Source organism: Mauremys reevesii, linkage group 7 (assembly GCF_016161935.1).
Source record: "Mauremys reevesii isolate NIE-2019 linkage group 7, ASM1616193v1, whole genome shotgun sequence".
In the NCBI taxonomy this organism is placed as follows: domain Eukaryota; kingdom Metazoa; phylum Chordata; order Testudines; family Geoemydidae; genus Mauremys; species Mauremys reevesii.
Genome location: NC_052629.1, coordinates 63087155 through 63101639, shown reverse-complemented (window position 1 = coordinate 63101639; position 14485 = coordinate 63087155). Strand labels below are relative to the sequence as shown.

The 14485-nt window shown below is 43.6% G+C and overlaps 1 protein-coding gene across 18 annotated transcripts in view; it reads left to right on the top strand.

Annotated features, from left to right (window-relative positions):
• Window positions 1–14485, top strand: part of KAT6B (lysine acetyltransferase 6B) — a 226076-nt gene that overhangs the window by 203721 nt on the left and 7870 nt on the right. For all 18 annotated transcript variants that reach the window (XM_039480899.1, XM_039480895.1, XM_039480892.1 and 15 more), the window contains 3 exons: window positions 8603–8834; window positions 12633–12792; window positions 13419–13685. In XM_039480899.1, coding sequence (XP_039336833.1) covers window positions 8603–8834; window positions 12633–12792; window positions 13419–13685 — 659 coding nt within the window. The remainder of the gene's footprint in view (window positions 1–8602; window positions 8835–12632; window positions 12793–13418; window positions 13686–14485) is intronic.

Here is a 14485-nt window from a genome sequence, read left to right as displayed (position 1 = left end):
AGCCCTTCTCTCTCTAGGGCCAGGGTTACAGTCTACTGAGCCCTTTTCATCATAAGCCAGCAAGGAGGTTGGTGAGAGAACTCCCACAGTCTCTGTCTCTAGGGCTTATTTCAGAATAGTTAAGCCTCCTGTCCTGACAGGGGCCTGTCTTCCCTTCCCAGGAGGTGTTTCTGTAGTGGCAGGTGGGGGGTGGGGGGAACCAGGGCCCGCCCTCTACTCCAGGTTCCGGCCCAGAGACCCTAATAGTAGCAGCTGTTGGCAGCCGACCTTTCAGTGCCAGAGTTGCTACATTTCCCTGGGCCACTTCCCCACAGCTCTCCCGCTTCTCCCTTCTTCACCCTTCCCTTAGGGCTCCCTTACCGATGGCTTGAGGGTGTCTTCATTAACCAGCCCTTCAGCCGCACTTCCTCTCCTCTGTCTCCCTGGTTCTCCCCAGCCTGACTGGAGTGAGCCCTTTTCTAGTATTAAAAGGGCCTTAATTAGAGTCAGGTGTTCACATTACCTTAATGGACTCACCTGACTGTTAGCAGGTTAATTGGAGTCATGTGTTCTCATTAGCCTGGAGCAGCCTCTGCCCAGTCAGGGAGCAGAAAACTGCTTATCCAGTGGCCATTATATCTCCCTTCTACTACTCTGCTGTTCCTAACTGGCCTGGGTCTATCACATATCCCTCCCCTCTGCTCAACACCAAGGGGTTGGGCAGCTTAGGACACCAGACAGTGTAAGCGAGATAAGCCATCGGCATTGCCATGGCGATTCCCTGCTCTGTGCTCTATGTGGAACTGGAAAGGTTGGAGGGATAAGAACCACCTGGTTACCCTTGTGTTCTTTTCCTTGTTCCGTTGCATCCATTGAAGAGGGACATGGTCTGTTACCAGGACAAATCTGCGCCCCAGCAGGTACTAATGCAAAGTTTCCATGGCCCATTTTATGGGGAGGCACTCTCTCTCCCACTGTGTATTTTTGTTCCCTCGGAAGGAGTTTCCTACTAAGGTAGAGAATTGGGTGTTCCTTTTCCCCAACCATCTGCGACAGGATGGCCCCTAACCCTACCTCGGATGCATCTGTCTGTAGGATGAATTCCTTGGTGAAATATGGGGTTACTGCAGAGGGCAGTCCTTAGGTCCGCGAATGCTCTCTCTGCTGTGTCAGACTATCTGACCGGATCAGGACCATGGGCCTTCACTAAGTCCGTTAGGGGACTTGCCGTTGTGGCAAAATGGGGGATGAAACATCGGTAATACCCCACCACCCCTAGGCATGCTCGGACCTGCTTCTTACAACTCGGCTGTGGCCAATTTTGGATGGCCTCTAACTTATTCAGTTGGGGTTTTACCAGACTTTTTCCTACCACGTAGCCAAGATATTTGGCCTCCGTGAACCCCATGGCACACTTAACAGGGTTCGCTGTAAGGCCTGCTAGCCTGAAGGTATCAAGGACCGCCCCCACTTTCTTCAAGTGAAGAAGAAAGGTAGCTGGGGCCCTATGTAGTCCAAAAGGGAGGACCGTATATTGGAAGAGACCCACCGATGTAGAAAACGCCGTCATTTCCTTTGCATCTTCAGCTAGGGGAATCTGCCAGTACCCCTTTGTCAAGTCTAGGGTTGTCAAGTACCGGGCATTCCCCAAACGGTCCACTAGTTTGTCTGTGCGAGGTATAGGGTGGCATCAAACTGGGATCTCTCATTTAGTTGACGGAAATCATTACAGAGCCTCGTGGTGTCATCAGGTTTGGGCACCAACACTATTGGGCTAGACCACTGACTGTGGGATTCTTCAATGATCCCCATCTCCAGCATTTTCCTGACTTCCGCTTTTATTTCCTCCCTTTTGGCTGCTGGCACCCAGTAGGGCCTCATAGTTACTCTGGCCCCAGGGTTTGTGACGAAGTGGTGATATGTCCCGGTTGTGTGACCCGGCTTTGTCGAGAATACATCTTGATATTGGGCGATCATCTCAGTTACCTCTTTCTTCTGGGCTGTCGTTAGATCAGGAGACATCCTCACTTGTTCAGGGTTTTTGTTGCCTGGGTGCAGGTCTTCTCGAACCAGTGTGCACACTTCTCGGGCATGCCAGGGTTTCAGAAGGTTGACGTGGTATATCTGCTCTAGTTTGACGTTCCGGTTGTCGGACCTTGTAATTTACTTTCCCTAATGGTTCGACTATTTCGTAGGGCCCTTGCCACTGGGCCAACAGCTTACTTTTGGCCATGAATACCAGTACCATTACTCGGTCACCAGGTTGAAACTGATGAACCTTGGCTTGACGGTTGTAGTAGGTTCTCTGGGCCTCTTGGGCCTTCTCTAGGTGCTCCCTCACTATGGGAGTGACTGGGGCTGTCTGGTCCCACATCCATAGAACATGCTCTATTATGTTCTTCCCCTCACTGGGTTCCTCCTCCCAAATTTCCTTGGCTATGTCCAGGATGCCTCGGGGGTTGCGTCCATACAACAGCTCAAAGGGAGAGAATCCTGTGGAAGCTTGGGGGACCTCACGACTGGCGAACATGAGGTATGGGAGTAGGTTGTCCCAATCTTTCCCATCCTTTATCATGGACTTGAGGGTCCGGTTAAATCGTTCCACCAGACCATTGGTTTGTGGATGGTAAACTGAGGTCCGCAGGATATGGACATGGAGCAGGGAACACAGGTCCTTCATCAACTTGGACATGAATGGTGTTCCCTGGTCTGTGAGGATTTCTTTTGGTATCCCTACCCGGGCAAAGATTGTCACTAATTCTTTGGCAATGCTCTTGGAAGTTGTGTTTTGTAAGGGGACAGCTTCTGGGTACCTGGTTGCATAGTCTAGGATGACAAGCACATACTGGTGGCCTCGGGTTGTTTTCTATAATGGCCCCCAAGATCCATCGTGATCCGCTCGAACGGAACTTCGGTGATCGGCAAGGGTACCAAAGGAGCTCTTAGATGTATACAAGGGCTGTGCAGTTGACATTCAGGGCAGGAGGTACAGTACCGGACATCTTCATGTACCCCCGGCCAGAAGAAGCTGCTTAAGATTCGCGCCTGGGTTTTCTCCACTCCCAGGTGCCCTCCAAAAAGGTGACTGTGAGCAAGGCTTAATATTGCTTTCTGGTGTTTCTGGGGTACTAGGAGTTGGTGTACCTCTTGCTCCTACATTTGCACGACCCGGTATAGGAGATTCCTCTTGATCACAAAATAAGGCCCTGGTCCCCGGGCCTTTCCCTTTATAGGTACCCCATCTATCTCAGCCACCTCCTTCCTGTCATTATCGTACTTCAGGTCTTCCACCTGGTCCCATCCAAAAGTTTCTCTCCCGGAGCTTATCAGCCCTAACTCTGAGGGATCTGTCTCTGCCTTCTCAGCTGGCTCTGTGAGGTTGGGGTTGGAACTGGTCTCTGAACCCTCCCCTTTAGTTGCCTGTGTACATCTGCCTACATAGGCGGCCCTCTGTCCTTGTATCAGGATTTGGGTACCCAAAGCCTTGGCCGCCCTTCTTTCTCTTTTGGTCTTCCTGCCTTTCCCTGGGACAGGGAATAGTTCCTGAGACATTTCCACAAAATATGGGAGGTGACATTCTGCTGCGGAAGCCTCCTGAAGTTCGGGGAGCTCCCCTCTCTCCAATCCCTCTGGTGGGAGCAAGTTTCCAAACCCAAGGAAATCTCTACCTATGAGGACAGGGCATGGGAGGTTTGGGACTACCCCTGCTTTCACCCCAGTGACATTTCCCTGCTTTTCAAATTTTCACTGGTATGATGGGGTAGTAACTAACAGTCCCATGGACACAGGTTACCCCCATACACTTAGCCTGCATTAACTGGCTGTGCTTCACTAATTTCCCCCAAATTAGGGTGATAGCACTCCCCGAGTCTACGAGTGCCATGGTTTCTACCCCATTCACCTTTACCTGCCTTGTATATTTATGTGGGATGACTGCGATCCCTACAGGATTGAGTAGGCTGCATGGGTCTGCCCTGTCCCCCAGGTTACACTGCATTGGCTCTATGATATTGGGTCACTGGGCAGCTGTGTGCCCCAGCTCCCTGCACCTGTAACACCTATAATTGCTTCTAGTCACTCTCGTATCACATGGGTTTAGTCCCAGGGTTCCCCCCATTCAGGCCTTCCCCTTCCTTCTGGGTTCCCGACTGGTTTTCGGCCTCCCTCTTCTTCCACCTAGGACTTCCCGGGGGTTTGGCTGCCTGACCCTCCACTGTCGGAGTCGAGTGTTTGATTCGTGAGGGGCCTTCCTTGGGTAGTTGGGTTAATTCCCTGGCTGTCATCCGTCTTTCCACCAATGTGATCATTTTGTCGTAGGTGGACGGATCGTTCTGGCATACCCATTTGCAGAGATCTGGCGGCAGTCCCCGCATGTAATGGTCCATGACCAAGGTCTCTAAAATCTCCTCTGGGCTGCATGCCTCGGGCCGTAACCACTTCCAAGCGAGCTGTATGAGGTCGAATAGTTGGGACCTCAGAGGTTTGTTCTCCCTGTATTTCCACTCCTGGAACCTCTGGACCCGTACCGCTGCCATCACCCCTGATCGTGCTAGGATCTCTGCCCTCAGCCGGGAATAGTCAGCAGCATCCTTGGTGGGCAGATCAAAGTAGGCCTTCTGGGCCTCTCCACACAAAAAGAGGGTGAGAATGCTGGCCCACTGCTCCTGGGGCCATGCCTCACGGTGAGCAGTCCTTTCAAATGAGAGGAGATATGCCTCTACATCATCCTCTGCCATCATCTTTGGCAGAAAATCAGTGGTCCTCAGGGTTCATGTCCCATCGCACTCCCAGGCCTGGGTGGTGAGGCTTTTCAGCTGGTCCACAACCTTGCGCAGGAGAGCTCAATCTTGGGTCACCTGGGCTCATTAATAATTGGTTGGTTTCCTGCTGTAACCTCATGGACTCCTGTTGCGCCATTGCCTAAGCCCGGGTTGCCTCCTGCTGGGTTGCTGTGGCTTGCACCAGCACTCTCACCACCTCCTCCATTGTGGTACAAACAAAAACCCAGAACCAAAAACCCCAGCGCACTTTTTTTTTGTTTTTGTTTTTTTAATTAAAAAAACTCTGTTCTGCCACGCTGTGAACAATCACGATCCCACCTCTCATACCAGTTGTGGCAGAGCTCCAACCTTGTCCCCGTGGGTCCTGCGCTTCTAGGCGGTTTATGCTAGCCTCAGTGGCTCACTGCGACCTTCCACGTAGCCCTTCTCTCTCTAGGGCCAGTGTTACAGTCTACTCAGCCCTTTTCGTCATAAGCCAGCAAGGAGGTTGGTTAGAGAACTCCCACAGTCTCTGTTGTCCCTAGGGCTTATTTCAGAACAGTTTAGTCTCCTGTCCTGACAGGGGCCTGTCTTCCCTTCCCAGGAGGTGTTTCTGTAGTGGCAGGTTGGGGGGGAACCCGGGCCCACCCTTTACTCCAGGTTCCGGCCCAGAGACCCTAATAGTAGCAGCTGTTGGCAGCCGACCTTTCAGTGCCAGAGTTGCTACATTTCCCTGGGCCACTTCCCCACAGCTCTCCCGCTTCTCCCTTCTTCACCCTTCCCTTAGGGCTCCCTTACCGATGGCTTGAGGGTGTCTTCATTAACCAGCCCTTCAGCCGCACTTCCTCTCCTCTGTCTCCCTGGTTCTCCCCAGCCTGACTGGAGTGAGCCCTTTTCTAGTATTAAAAGGGCCTTAATTAGAGTCAGGTGTTCACATTACCTTAATGGACTCACCTGACTCTTAGCAGGTTAATTGGAGTCGTGTGTTCTCATTAGCCTGGAGCAGCTCCTGCTCTGGCCAGTCAGGGAACAAAAAACTGCTAACCCAGTGGCCATTATATCTGCCTTCTACTACTTTGTTGTACCCAACTGGCCTGGGTCTTTCACAGTATGTAGCAAACAGAAGGAGCCTGTGCTCCAGAGTATAAATTGGTGAAATTGTAAAGTTATTTACAGTGATCTAATAGTGAGTAATACCTCGCTCTTATGTAGTGCTTTGCATCAGTAGTTCTCAGAGTGCTTTATAAAGGAGATAATCATCCCTATTTTACAGATGGGGGGAAGTGGAGACATAGAGGTTAATCAGTGGTTTGAGCATTAGCCAGCTAAACTCAGGGTTGTGAGTTCAATCCTTCAGGGGGGCCATATAGGGATCGGGGGAAAACCCACTAGAGACAGTACTTGGTCCTGCTAGTGAAGGCAGGGGACTAGACTTGATGACCTTTCAAGGTTCCTTCCAGCTCTATGAGATAGGTGTATCTCCGTATATAACTTACCCAAGGTCACCCAGCAAGCCACTGGCAGAACTGGGAATGGAAACAGATTCTCCTGAATCGCAGTCTAGTGCTCTATTCACTAGGCTATACAACCATAATGATATGCAAAGATACTTTGGGAGAGTATACACTGAGCAGTAACACTATAATACATGGCATGATGTTAGAAAAAGCAAAACAACATAAAAGGTTGTGTCTGAGTGTCTTTGCAAGTTATGGCATTAGCTGATGATTTCAAATAACTTAATTTAACCAGCTTCAATCTCTGCATTATGGGACACTTCATATCCTTGTACAAACCCAGATGCTCCTTCTGTCTGCATCTAAAACCATCCCACCATTTCTTGAACTGCAAGTTCACATTCTGTCTGATTAGCAGTGACATCTAGTATACATTTAAATACAAAGTTCATCTTACTTTACAGCATAAGTAAGCTGGTTTAGAATTCTTATCAGTTAAAACTAAAACTTTCCCCAAAATTGTACACAATGTACGGGTGTAAAGAGGGCTGTAGTATAACAAAGTCTGAAGCAAGATGCTTATTCTTGGCCTTCAGCCTACCCAGTACACACTGAACAAATACAATCAGTCTTAGAACATGAAGACCGGTGTCTTCTGTATGCACAATGACTTAGCTTGTTAGAAAATGTATTTTAGTCAACAGAGGTTGTAAGGCACTACTGTATACAAGGGTATATTGTTATAGGCTACCTCACTGCAGTAAGCTTAGGTAGCACTATATAAGATGGCAGTTGTGCGGCAAATAGAAAAGGTTGTACTGGCCCAAGTGTCTTCATGGTTTCCATAGGTTTAAGCAGACTTTACATTTCCTGTGGGGCAACTTTCCTCCTAATGAACTAGTGGGCTTTATTATTCATAAATCCTTTTATTAAAAGACTAATAGATATCTGAATAATATTTAACTGCACCCACGATGTTACTAATCATCTTGTGTGTAATGACATGTCTGCCTTTCTGTATTATGGACATTTTGTGGTCCAGAGAAGAGAGAGTGATCAGAGTAGATACACTTTCCAATTGTCAGCCCTGATGGGGCCCACAACAGAAGAAAAATAAAGACCATTGTTTCACGCTATAAAATATTGATTTGGAGAGCATAAAGTATGCAGAAAAGCGAGGAAATAAGTCTATAAGAACAACTGTGTTTCACTAACCTAAATGTTAACCACCTGGCTTTAATTTATAGCGAAAAACATTGATTAAAATGGGGGAGTAATGGGGAATATGCTGATTTTGTCTTGAGATACGCAAAGTTGGTTATAGTAAAGGTGTATTTGCAGTGAGCTTTGAGATTTAAAGACATGAAATTGACTCATTTTTTAAGTATAATGCATCAAGCCATTTTAGAAAGTTATTTGTAAGAGAGAAAACTAGCGGTGCTGGTGGGCTCTAGTTTGACACCTTTTGAGCAATGTAATTTCATAAATATGAGCACCTGCTGTTTAAGGTCTGCATTTGAATAGTGTTCATAAAGGTGAAGCTAAAGGAGTATTTAATCAGGGAAAGGTAGACATCATTAGTTTATACCATTTCTTCTAATTAAATAGATTTTAATTACAATAACAGCTTCCAGATTCTTTTTCACTATCTGTAAGCAAGTTTGCTCTGTTTTATAATTTAAAGCTTCTTGAAGTTGAGGCGGGCTAAAGGACTAGCCTAGATTATCCCATTGAGACCTACATGGTATATATCGAGGAAGACATTTTTTAACAGGATTATTGTATTATACTGCAAAATGGGTAATTACTGTGGAAGACCTAAAACTGGAGCTAGCTGAGTGTTCTTACAGCTGACTTAAAGGAGATGGCATTTTAAAAAATATTTCTCACAAGTTCAGGTTAACCCACAAGTTATATCGTACATTGTTTATTGCATTTTAGTCAAGGTGACTCTGATAATACACAGCTGCCAATAGGAAAAGTGAATTGACTGTTACTCCCTGTGATGGTGCCATGTAAGAACTTTGATATTATCTCCTGATTTCCAGTATTGGCAAGAAACCGTCTAAATGACAGTGTGTATGTTCAAGTTATTGTCCTGAAAAATTATTTTTTTCCATGATTAAAACATTTCGGATGCAGGTTTGAAATGCTGATACCACACAAATGAATCTGACATTTGCTGTAAGGAATTCAGAAAAATAAGGCCCACAAAACATTCTTAGATGCTACTGGAACAGGGAAAGACAGCCTTTTCTGCCTTTTTTTCAGCTGAATCTTTCTCTTGTTTTCGTAGCATGTGGTCGCATTGACATGTCTGTTATGTATTGTCTCTCTAATAGGACATATCCTAAATTCTCAAGGTGAGTTGGTTCAATAAAATGTTCTTTCTCTTCCCTCTGTTAGGTTATTTACTTTCTAGAAGAGAGGGACAAGCAGGGTCCCCTGAAAAGCCGCTGTCTGATCTGGGTCGTCTCTCATACTTGGCCTACTGGAAAAGTGTCATATTAGAATACCTTTATTGCCACCATGAAAAACATATCAGCATCAAAGGAATGAGCCGAGCCACTGGAATGTGTCCACATGATATTGCCACAACCCTGCAGCAGCACAGCATGATAGACAGGAGGGAAGACAGGTCAGTAAAGCATATGCTATTTGGAGAGTACTTATGAAGACAAAAATATTCATTGTAGCAATACTCATTGAAAGTGCACCTTTTACCATAGGAAAAAAACTAGTGTACTTTGCATAGACTTTTATGAAGGCTTAATGGTGATAGTCACTGTCTTAGAAGGGACTGCCAACTTGAAAATCTAGCCAACACCTCGTTTGAAACGAAAGGTAGTTTCAGATAGCATACCCACGCCAGAGTCCCCTCAATAATTTTCATTGTTTTACAATCATGTTTGCCTAGTCCCTCCCTCCCTGCCTACCAAAAAAAAACAAAAAACGGTTTTCTCCTCTTATTACTGTGTGAAAGACACACAAACAAGGGAAGCTAACTGACTATACACAAGTTCAGGCAGATGCACAGAGAAAGCAAAACAGTAGAATATTTTTCTTTATTTGCTTTCATTTATAGAAATCTTTAGTAGAGCTTGTAACATTAGTAGATTTTTAAAGTTGACAGGGTCCTTTTTTACGTCTCTTTTTATTAATATACTTGATTGAAAAAATTTAAATTTAGCATTTAGGGTGGAATTATCAAAAGGCCTAACTGATTTAAGCACAGGTCTTATTAATTTTCAGTGAAACCTGTGCTTCTATGTCTCATGAGCCTGGTCTCCATTTTAGATCAATTTAACTGTATCACTCAGGGATATAAAAAAATCCACAGCCTTGAGTGACATAACTATGCTGAATTGACCCCTCCAGTGTAGACGCAGCTAGGGCAATGAAAGAATGCTTCTGTCAACTTAGCTACAGTCGTTTGGAGAAGTGGTGTTCCTATACAGATAGAAAAAATCTTTCCATTGATGTAGGCTGTATCTACACTATGGGGTTGTGCCAGCATAGCTGTGACACTAGAGCCATGCTGGTATAGTCCTTGCAGCATAAGTAAGCCCTTAAACACTTTTGAAAGTTTCAGCTTCAGAAACTGAGTCTGCAAAATTAGTTGGTGAAATGACAGTGTGTGACTGTATAATGCCTCCTGTTGGCAAGGGGGAGGGATAGCTCAGTGGTTTGAGCATTGGCCTGCTAAACCCAGGGTTGTGAGTTCAGTTCTTGAGGGGGCCACTTAGGTATCTGATGCAAAAAATCAGTACTTAGTCCTGCTAGTGAAGGCAGGAGGCTGGACTCAATGACCTTTCAGGGTCCCTTCCAGTTCTATGAGGTAGGTATATCTCCATATACTATAAGGAAGAAGGCAGTAACTGTGGACTCAATAACACATGTACATTTTGCTGTAGGCAGTATGGACTCAATAACACATGTACATTTTGCTGTAGGCAGTATTACCAACCTCAGGCATTAAAAATACAATCATGAGTCCATCACCAAAATATGAAATTGGCTTAAAAATAAGGTTGCTTTTTTTAAAAAAATAAATAATTTTGAGGTTCTTTTTCTTTGCCTTCCTGGTTTCTGAGCTGTTAGAGTGCATCACTTTACAAGCTATTCTCTGCAACTATGATGGCTAGACATTTGATTCTCATAATTCCAGGAGCTGGAGCTTTAAAAATGACCCTAAAATTACAAGACTTGCACTAAAATCACAAAAGTTAGCAGCACTACATAGGAATTAAGCACGTGTTCTCCTTCATAGGAGGAAAGCCAATGGTAATATCCTTCATTTTAGATATTCTTCATCTCTGCTCTTGATTTTGCCAGGCTTGGTAGGGCATAATTTAGGATTATAATGTTCTACTTTGCAATGTCAGACACAGCATGTAAGTTTGTTAAAGGAAGTTAGTTTGCTTGTGCTTGGGAAGGGAACCACGACAGTCCCCAAATATTCTCATGGTGTATATCTTGTCTTGAGAAATATTGCTTTGTATTTTAGGCCACACAATCTCCAACAGTCATGCAGCAAATTAAAATATAACTTACATGAGAACAAACCATGAGATAAAATTCCTTGTTTGGGTGGAATGAGTAGGTTAAGGAGGGAGAGTCTCCATGTATATGGTGATGAGTTGGGAGGATTCTTAAGTGTATATTTTTCCAGGTTTGGTTTTTGATGTGGTGCTAAAAATAATGGTATATGCCTCTAGTTTATAAATAGATGCTTCTTGATAAACAGAAATAATCGCACCAATGCCTGATCCTACAAACACTTCAGCACATGAGTAACTTCAAGCATGTGAATAGTTATGTACTCAGGTGCATTAAGTTACTCACTTGTGTATGTGTTTGCAGAATCAGAGTGTTGTGTTTTCTGTGTCAGGTTCCAGACTTTTGATGTTGAAGCCATAGTTTTGTTGTCTGCACAGCACTATGCCGTCCTTCCAGAATCCCCTGCACAATGAAAGCAGCATCCATGGGTGACAGTCACAATCGGAGTCCCATTGCACCTGGTACAAACAAATATGAAAGCATGAAGCCAAATTCTCTGCTGGTATATTTGTGATGCAGCTCTGTTGCCTTCACTGGACCTGTGCAAGTTTATATCAGCAGAGAATTTGGCCCACAGTCCCTGCCCCAAACAGCATCCAAATTTTAAAAATCAACCCACAAAGGATGAGAGAAAGGAATTAAGTCACATACACACGGTTTTCATATACATCTACCCAGGCAACTTTTCCCCCTTTCCCAAATAACTATATATAACTAGATAGATATGAAAAAATACAAGATGCCAACTATACCTATCTGCCCTTCAGTTCATTAAGTTTCTTACAGGTATTGTGATAGAAGTGGTTCCCAAGGAAAACCAAAGGATTGCTTTGCTCTTTAAAAAGAGAGGATATAAGGAATATGACAGAGTTCTATAAAATCATGGATGGTATGGGGAAAGCGAACATGGAAGTGTTATTTACTCCTGCACATAATACAAGAACCTAGGGGTCACCCAGTGAAATTAAGAGGCAGCAGGTTTAAAACAAACATCAGGAAGTACTTCTTCCACACAAGGCACAGTCAGCCTATGGAACTCATTGCCATAGGTTGTGGTGAAGGCCAAAAGTAAAACTGAGTTCAGAAAAGGCTCTATCCTCCATGATCTAATCTATGGCTGTTAACCAGGATGGTCAGGGACGCAACCCCATACTCGTGGTGTCCCTAAACCGCCAAGTGCCAGACTCTGGGACTAGAGGATAGAAGATGGATCACTCAAAATTGCCCTGCCCTGTTCATTCACTCTGAAGCATCTGGCATTGGCCACTGTTGGAAGCCAGGGTACTGGGCTAGATGGATCATTGGTCTGACCTAGTAGGGCGATTCTTATGTATTTTTTCTTCTTTGTTTCTTTTATTTGAATACCTGTATTTGTAATTTGCTTTCCTGCCCAATCAGATCCTGTTTACAGGACTGATACTCTAGTCACTAACTTTCCCAGTTTTAAGCACCATGGTCCCATGTATATTCTGTTTTGTCCTAATATGCTCTGTATCACAACTGGAGAGAGTTATGGCAGGGATGGGCAAGGTGGCCCTGGGGCCCGTGCTCAGACCTCTTCCACATATCTGTAAACATCTACTCCTGCAGGAGCATTCTCTTTTCTCTCCTTTTCCCTATTTAATTCTGTTAATATCCATCTTTTATCTTCTAAATTGTTATACTCATTTTTGTTCTGATGAAAAACACCAGCATGAGCGATACTTCTCCTGCATGCATTTAAGATATATTAATGTGTATCTAGTGGTCTCCATCTCCCACTCTATTTTTACCCAAACATCTCTTTTCCAAAGCAGTTATGTGAGATTTAAGATATGAGATTATTTTGCTTTATCTTGATGTTTTTCTAACATCAAAAATCCTTTTTGAATTCTAGATTTGTAATAATTAGAAGGGAAAAACTGATCTCAAGCCACATGGAGAAACTGAAAGCTAATCCACGCGTCAATGAAGTAGACCCTGAAAGTTTGAGATGGACTCCACTGCTTGTTTCTAATGCTGCGGTTTCTGAAGAAGAGAGGGAAGCTGAAAAAGAGGTAACAGCAGACATTGTCAGTCTGAATTCTTTTCCTTCAGATTTCTTCTCCAGTCTTTATCATTAAGTAATAGGCTGTCTTAAATATAGCATTGTTTAACATTGTCAGATCTTAGTTATGGGGAAAACTGCTTGTGTGAAACACTTCAGCACTAATCAGTTATAACTCAGGGGTTTTGGAGATGGTACAGTAAATTTTGGAAAATGAATATGCAAACTTAAACTCTGTTTCACTTGTTATGAAGTTGTATTTACTGCTCCTGAAGTAGTCTAGGAGCATGGAATCAGATCAGATTTGGTGCAGAGCTCAAAGGCTGCAGTGTCAATTGATTCTTTGTGTTTATGAACTTACTCAAAGTGATCCATGTCAGCGGGCGTGTAATGTAGTGCTATAGGACTTAAATCAATTCGCTGCATCATTAATAGTGCTAAATATCCCATGAAATGCAATCTTCTTTGGTTTGTTATCCTAACTGTTGTAAAGTAGCTACTAGATGATTCAGCTGAAATGTTGTTGCTTGGTTAGGCAGCAGTGCTAATCAGGGTTGACTTATTGTAACTCTTTAGCTGAACTTGATATGGCTAATACTGTTTCAGTGACCCATTATTTTAACCCCAACTCTTCAGGCTGAGCGTTTGATGGAACAGGCTAGCTGCTGGGAAAAGGAAGAGCAAGAAATATTCTCCACAAGAACTAATAGTAGGCAATCACCTGCAAAAGTACAATCTAAAAATAAATACTTGCGATCTCCAGAGTGTGTGGCAGTGGTTGGAGAGCGAGGGCAATCCACAGAGCAATCTAAAGAAAGCAGTGAGGATGATGAGGGGGATGGGAATCATCAAAGTTCACCTCCACGGCTGACCAAACCACAATCACTGGCCATAAAAAGAAAGGTATGTTACTTTTAGCACTTTCAGTTAAAGTTGTTCAGTGTCCATTACAATCAAACCATGTTTGTCAGAAAGATGTAAAAAAAGGCAGGGTTTTTTTTTCTGTTTATGAGCTTTCATTAGACTGTTCAATTTTTTTAATCTAAATTATGTTTGCACACTGAGCGCTTTCTAGTTCATAGCTGTTTCCTCGGAAGTTTGGTTTTCCTTTTGACTTTTTTTTTATTGTTATGAAAAAATGGATGGCACTAAACATCAGAATTAGAATTTATTTTTAAACTAATGACTGCCCTCTGCTGTTTAGGGTTGGTACTGATTAAACATTTTAATTGGTTCTTCCATACCCTCACTTGGGTTTTTTTGTCCTTTTGGGATGGAGTCAAATCAATTATGTGTTTTCTCCTGTTACAAGATTAGCAGGATAAGAAGGTTTTTTGCAAGATATGTTAAAGCAAATGCATTTTTAAAGAAAAATTGATTTCTCAAAATATTACATTTCTGTTTTCTTATACAGAGCCGCCTTATTCCAAGAACTAAACCCTCTAAATTCTGCTTAAACTTGAGTATTGAATTTTTGTTGCTGAAAATTATGTAATCACATTGAATGTTTAGTAACTTAATTTAAGAACCCATAAATGTTAAGCTACTTGGCTTAATGCATGTATTTACATAGCTTTGGTAAGAATTTACAGATGAGTATCCCATTGTGTATATTTTGGATTAGAGAATTTTAAAGTAAATGTGAATCTTTGAGAAATGAATAGGTAACAGTGGAAATATATCTCATTGAAATTTTAGCGGAA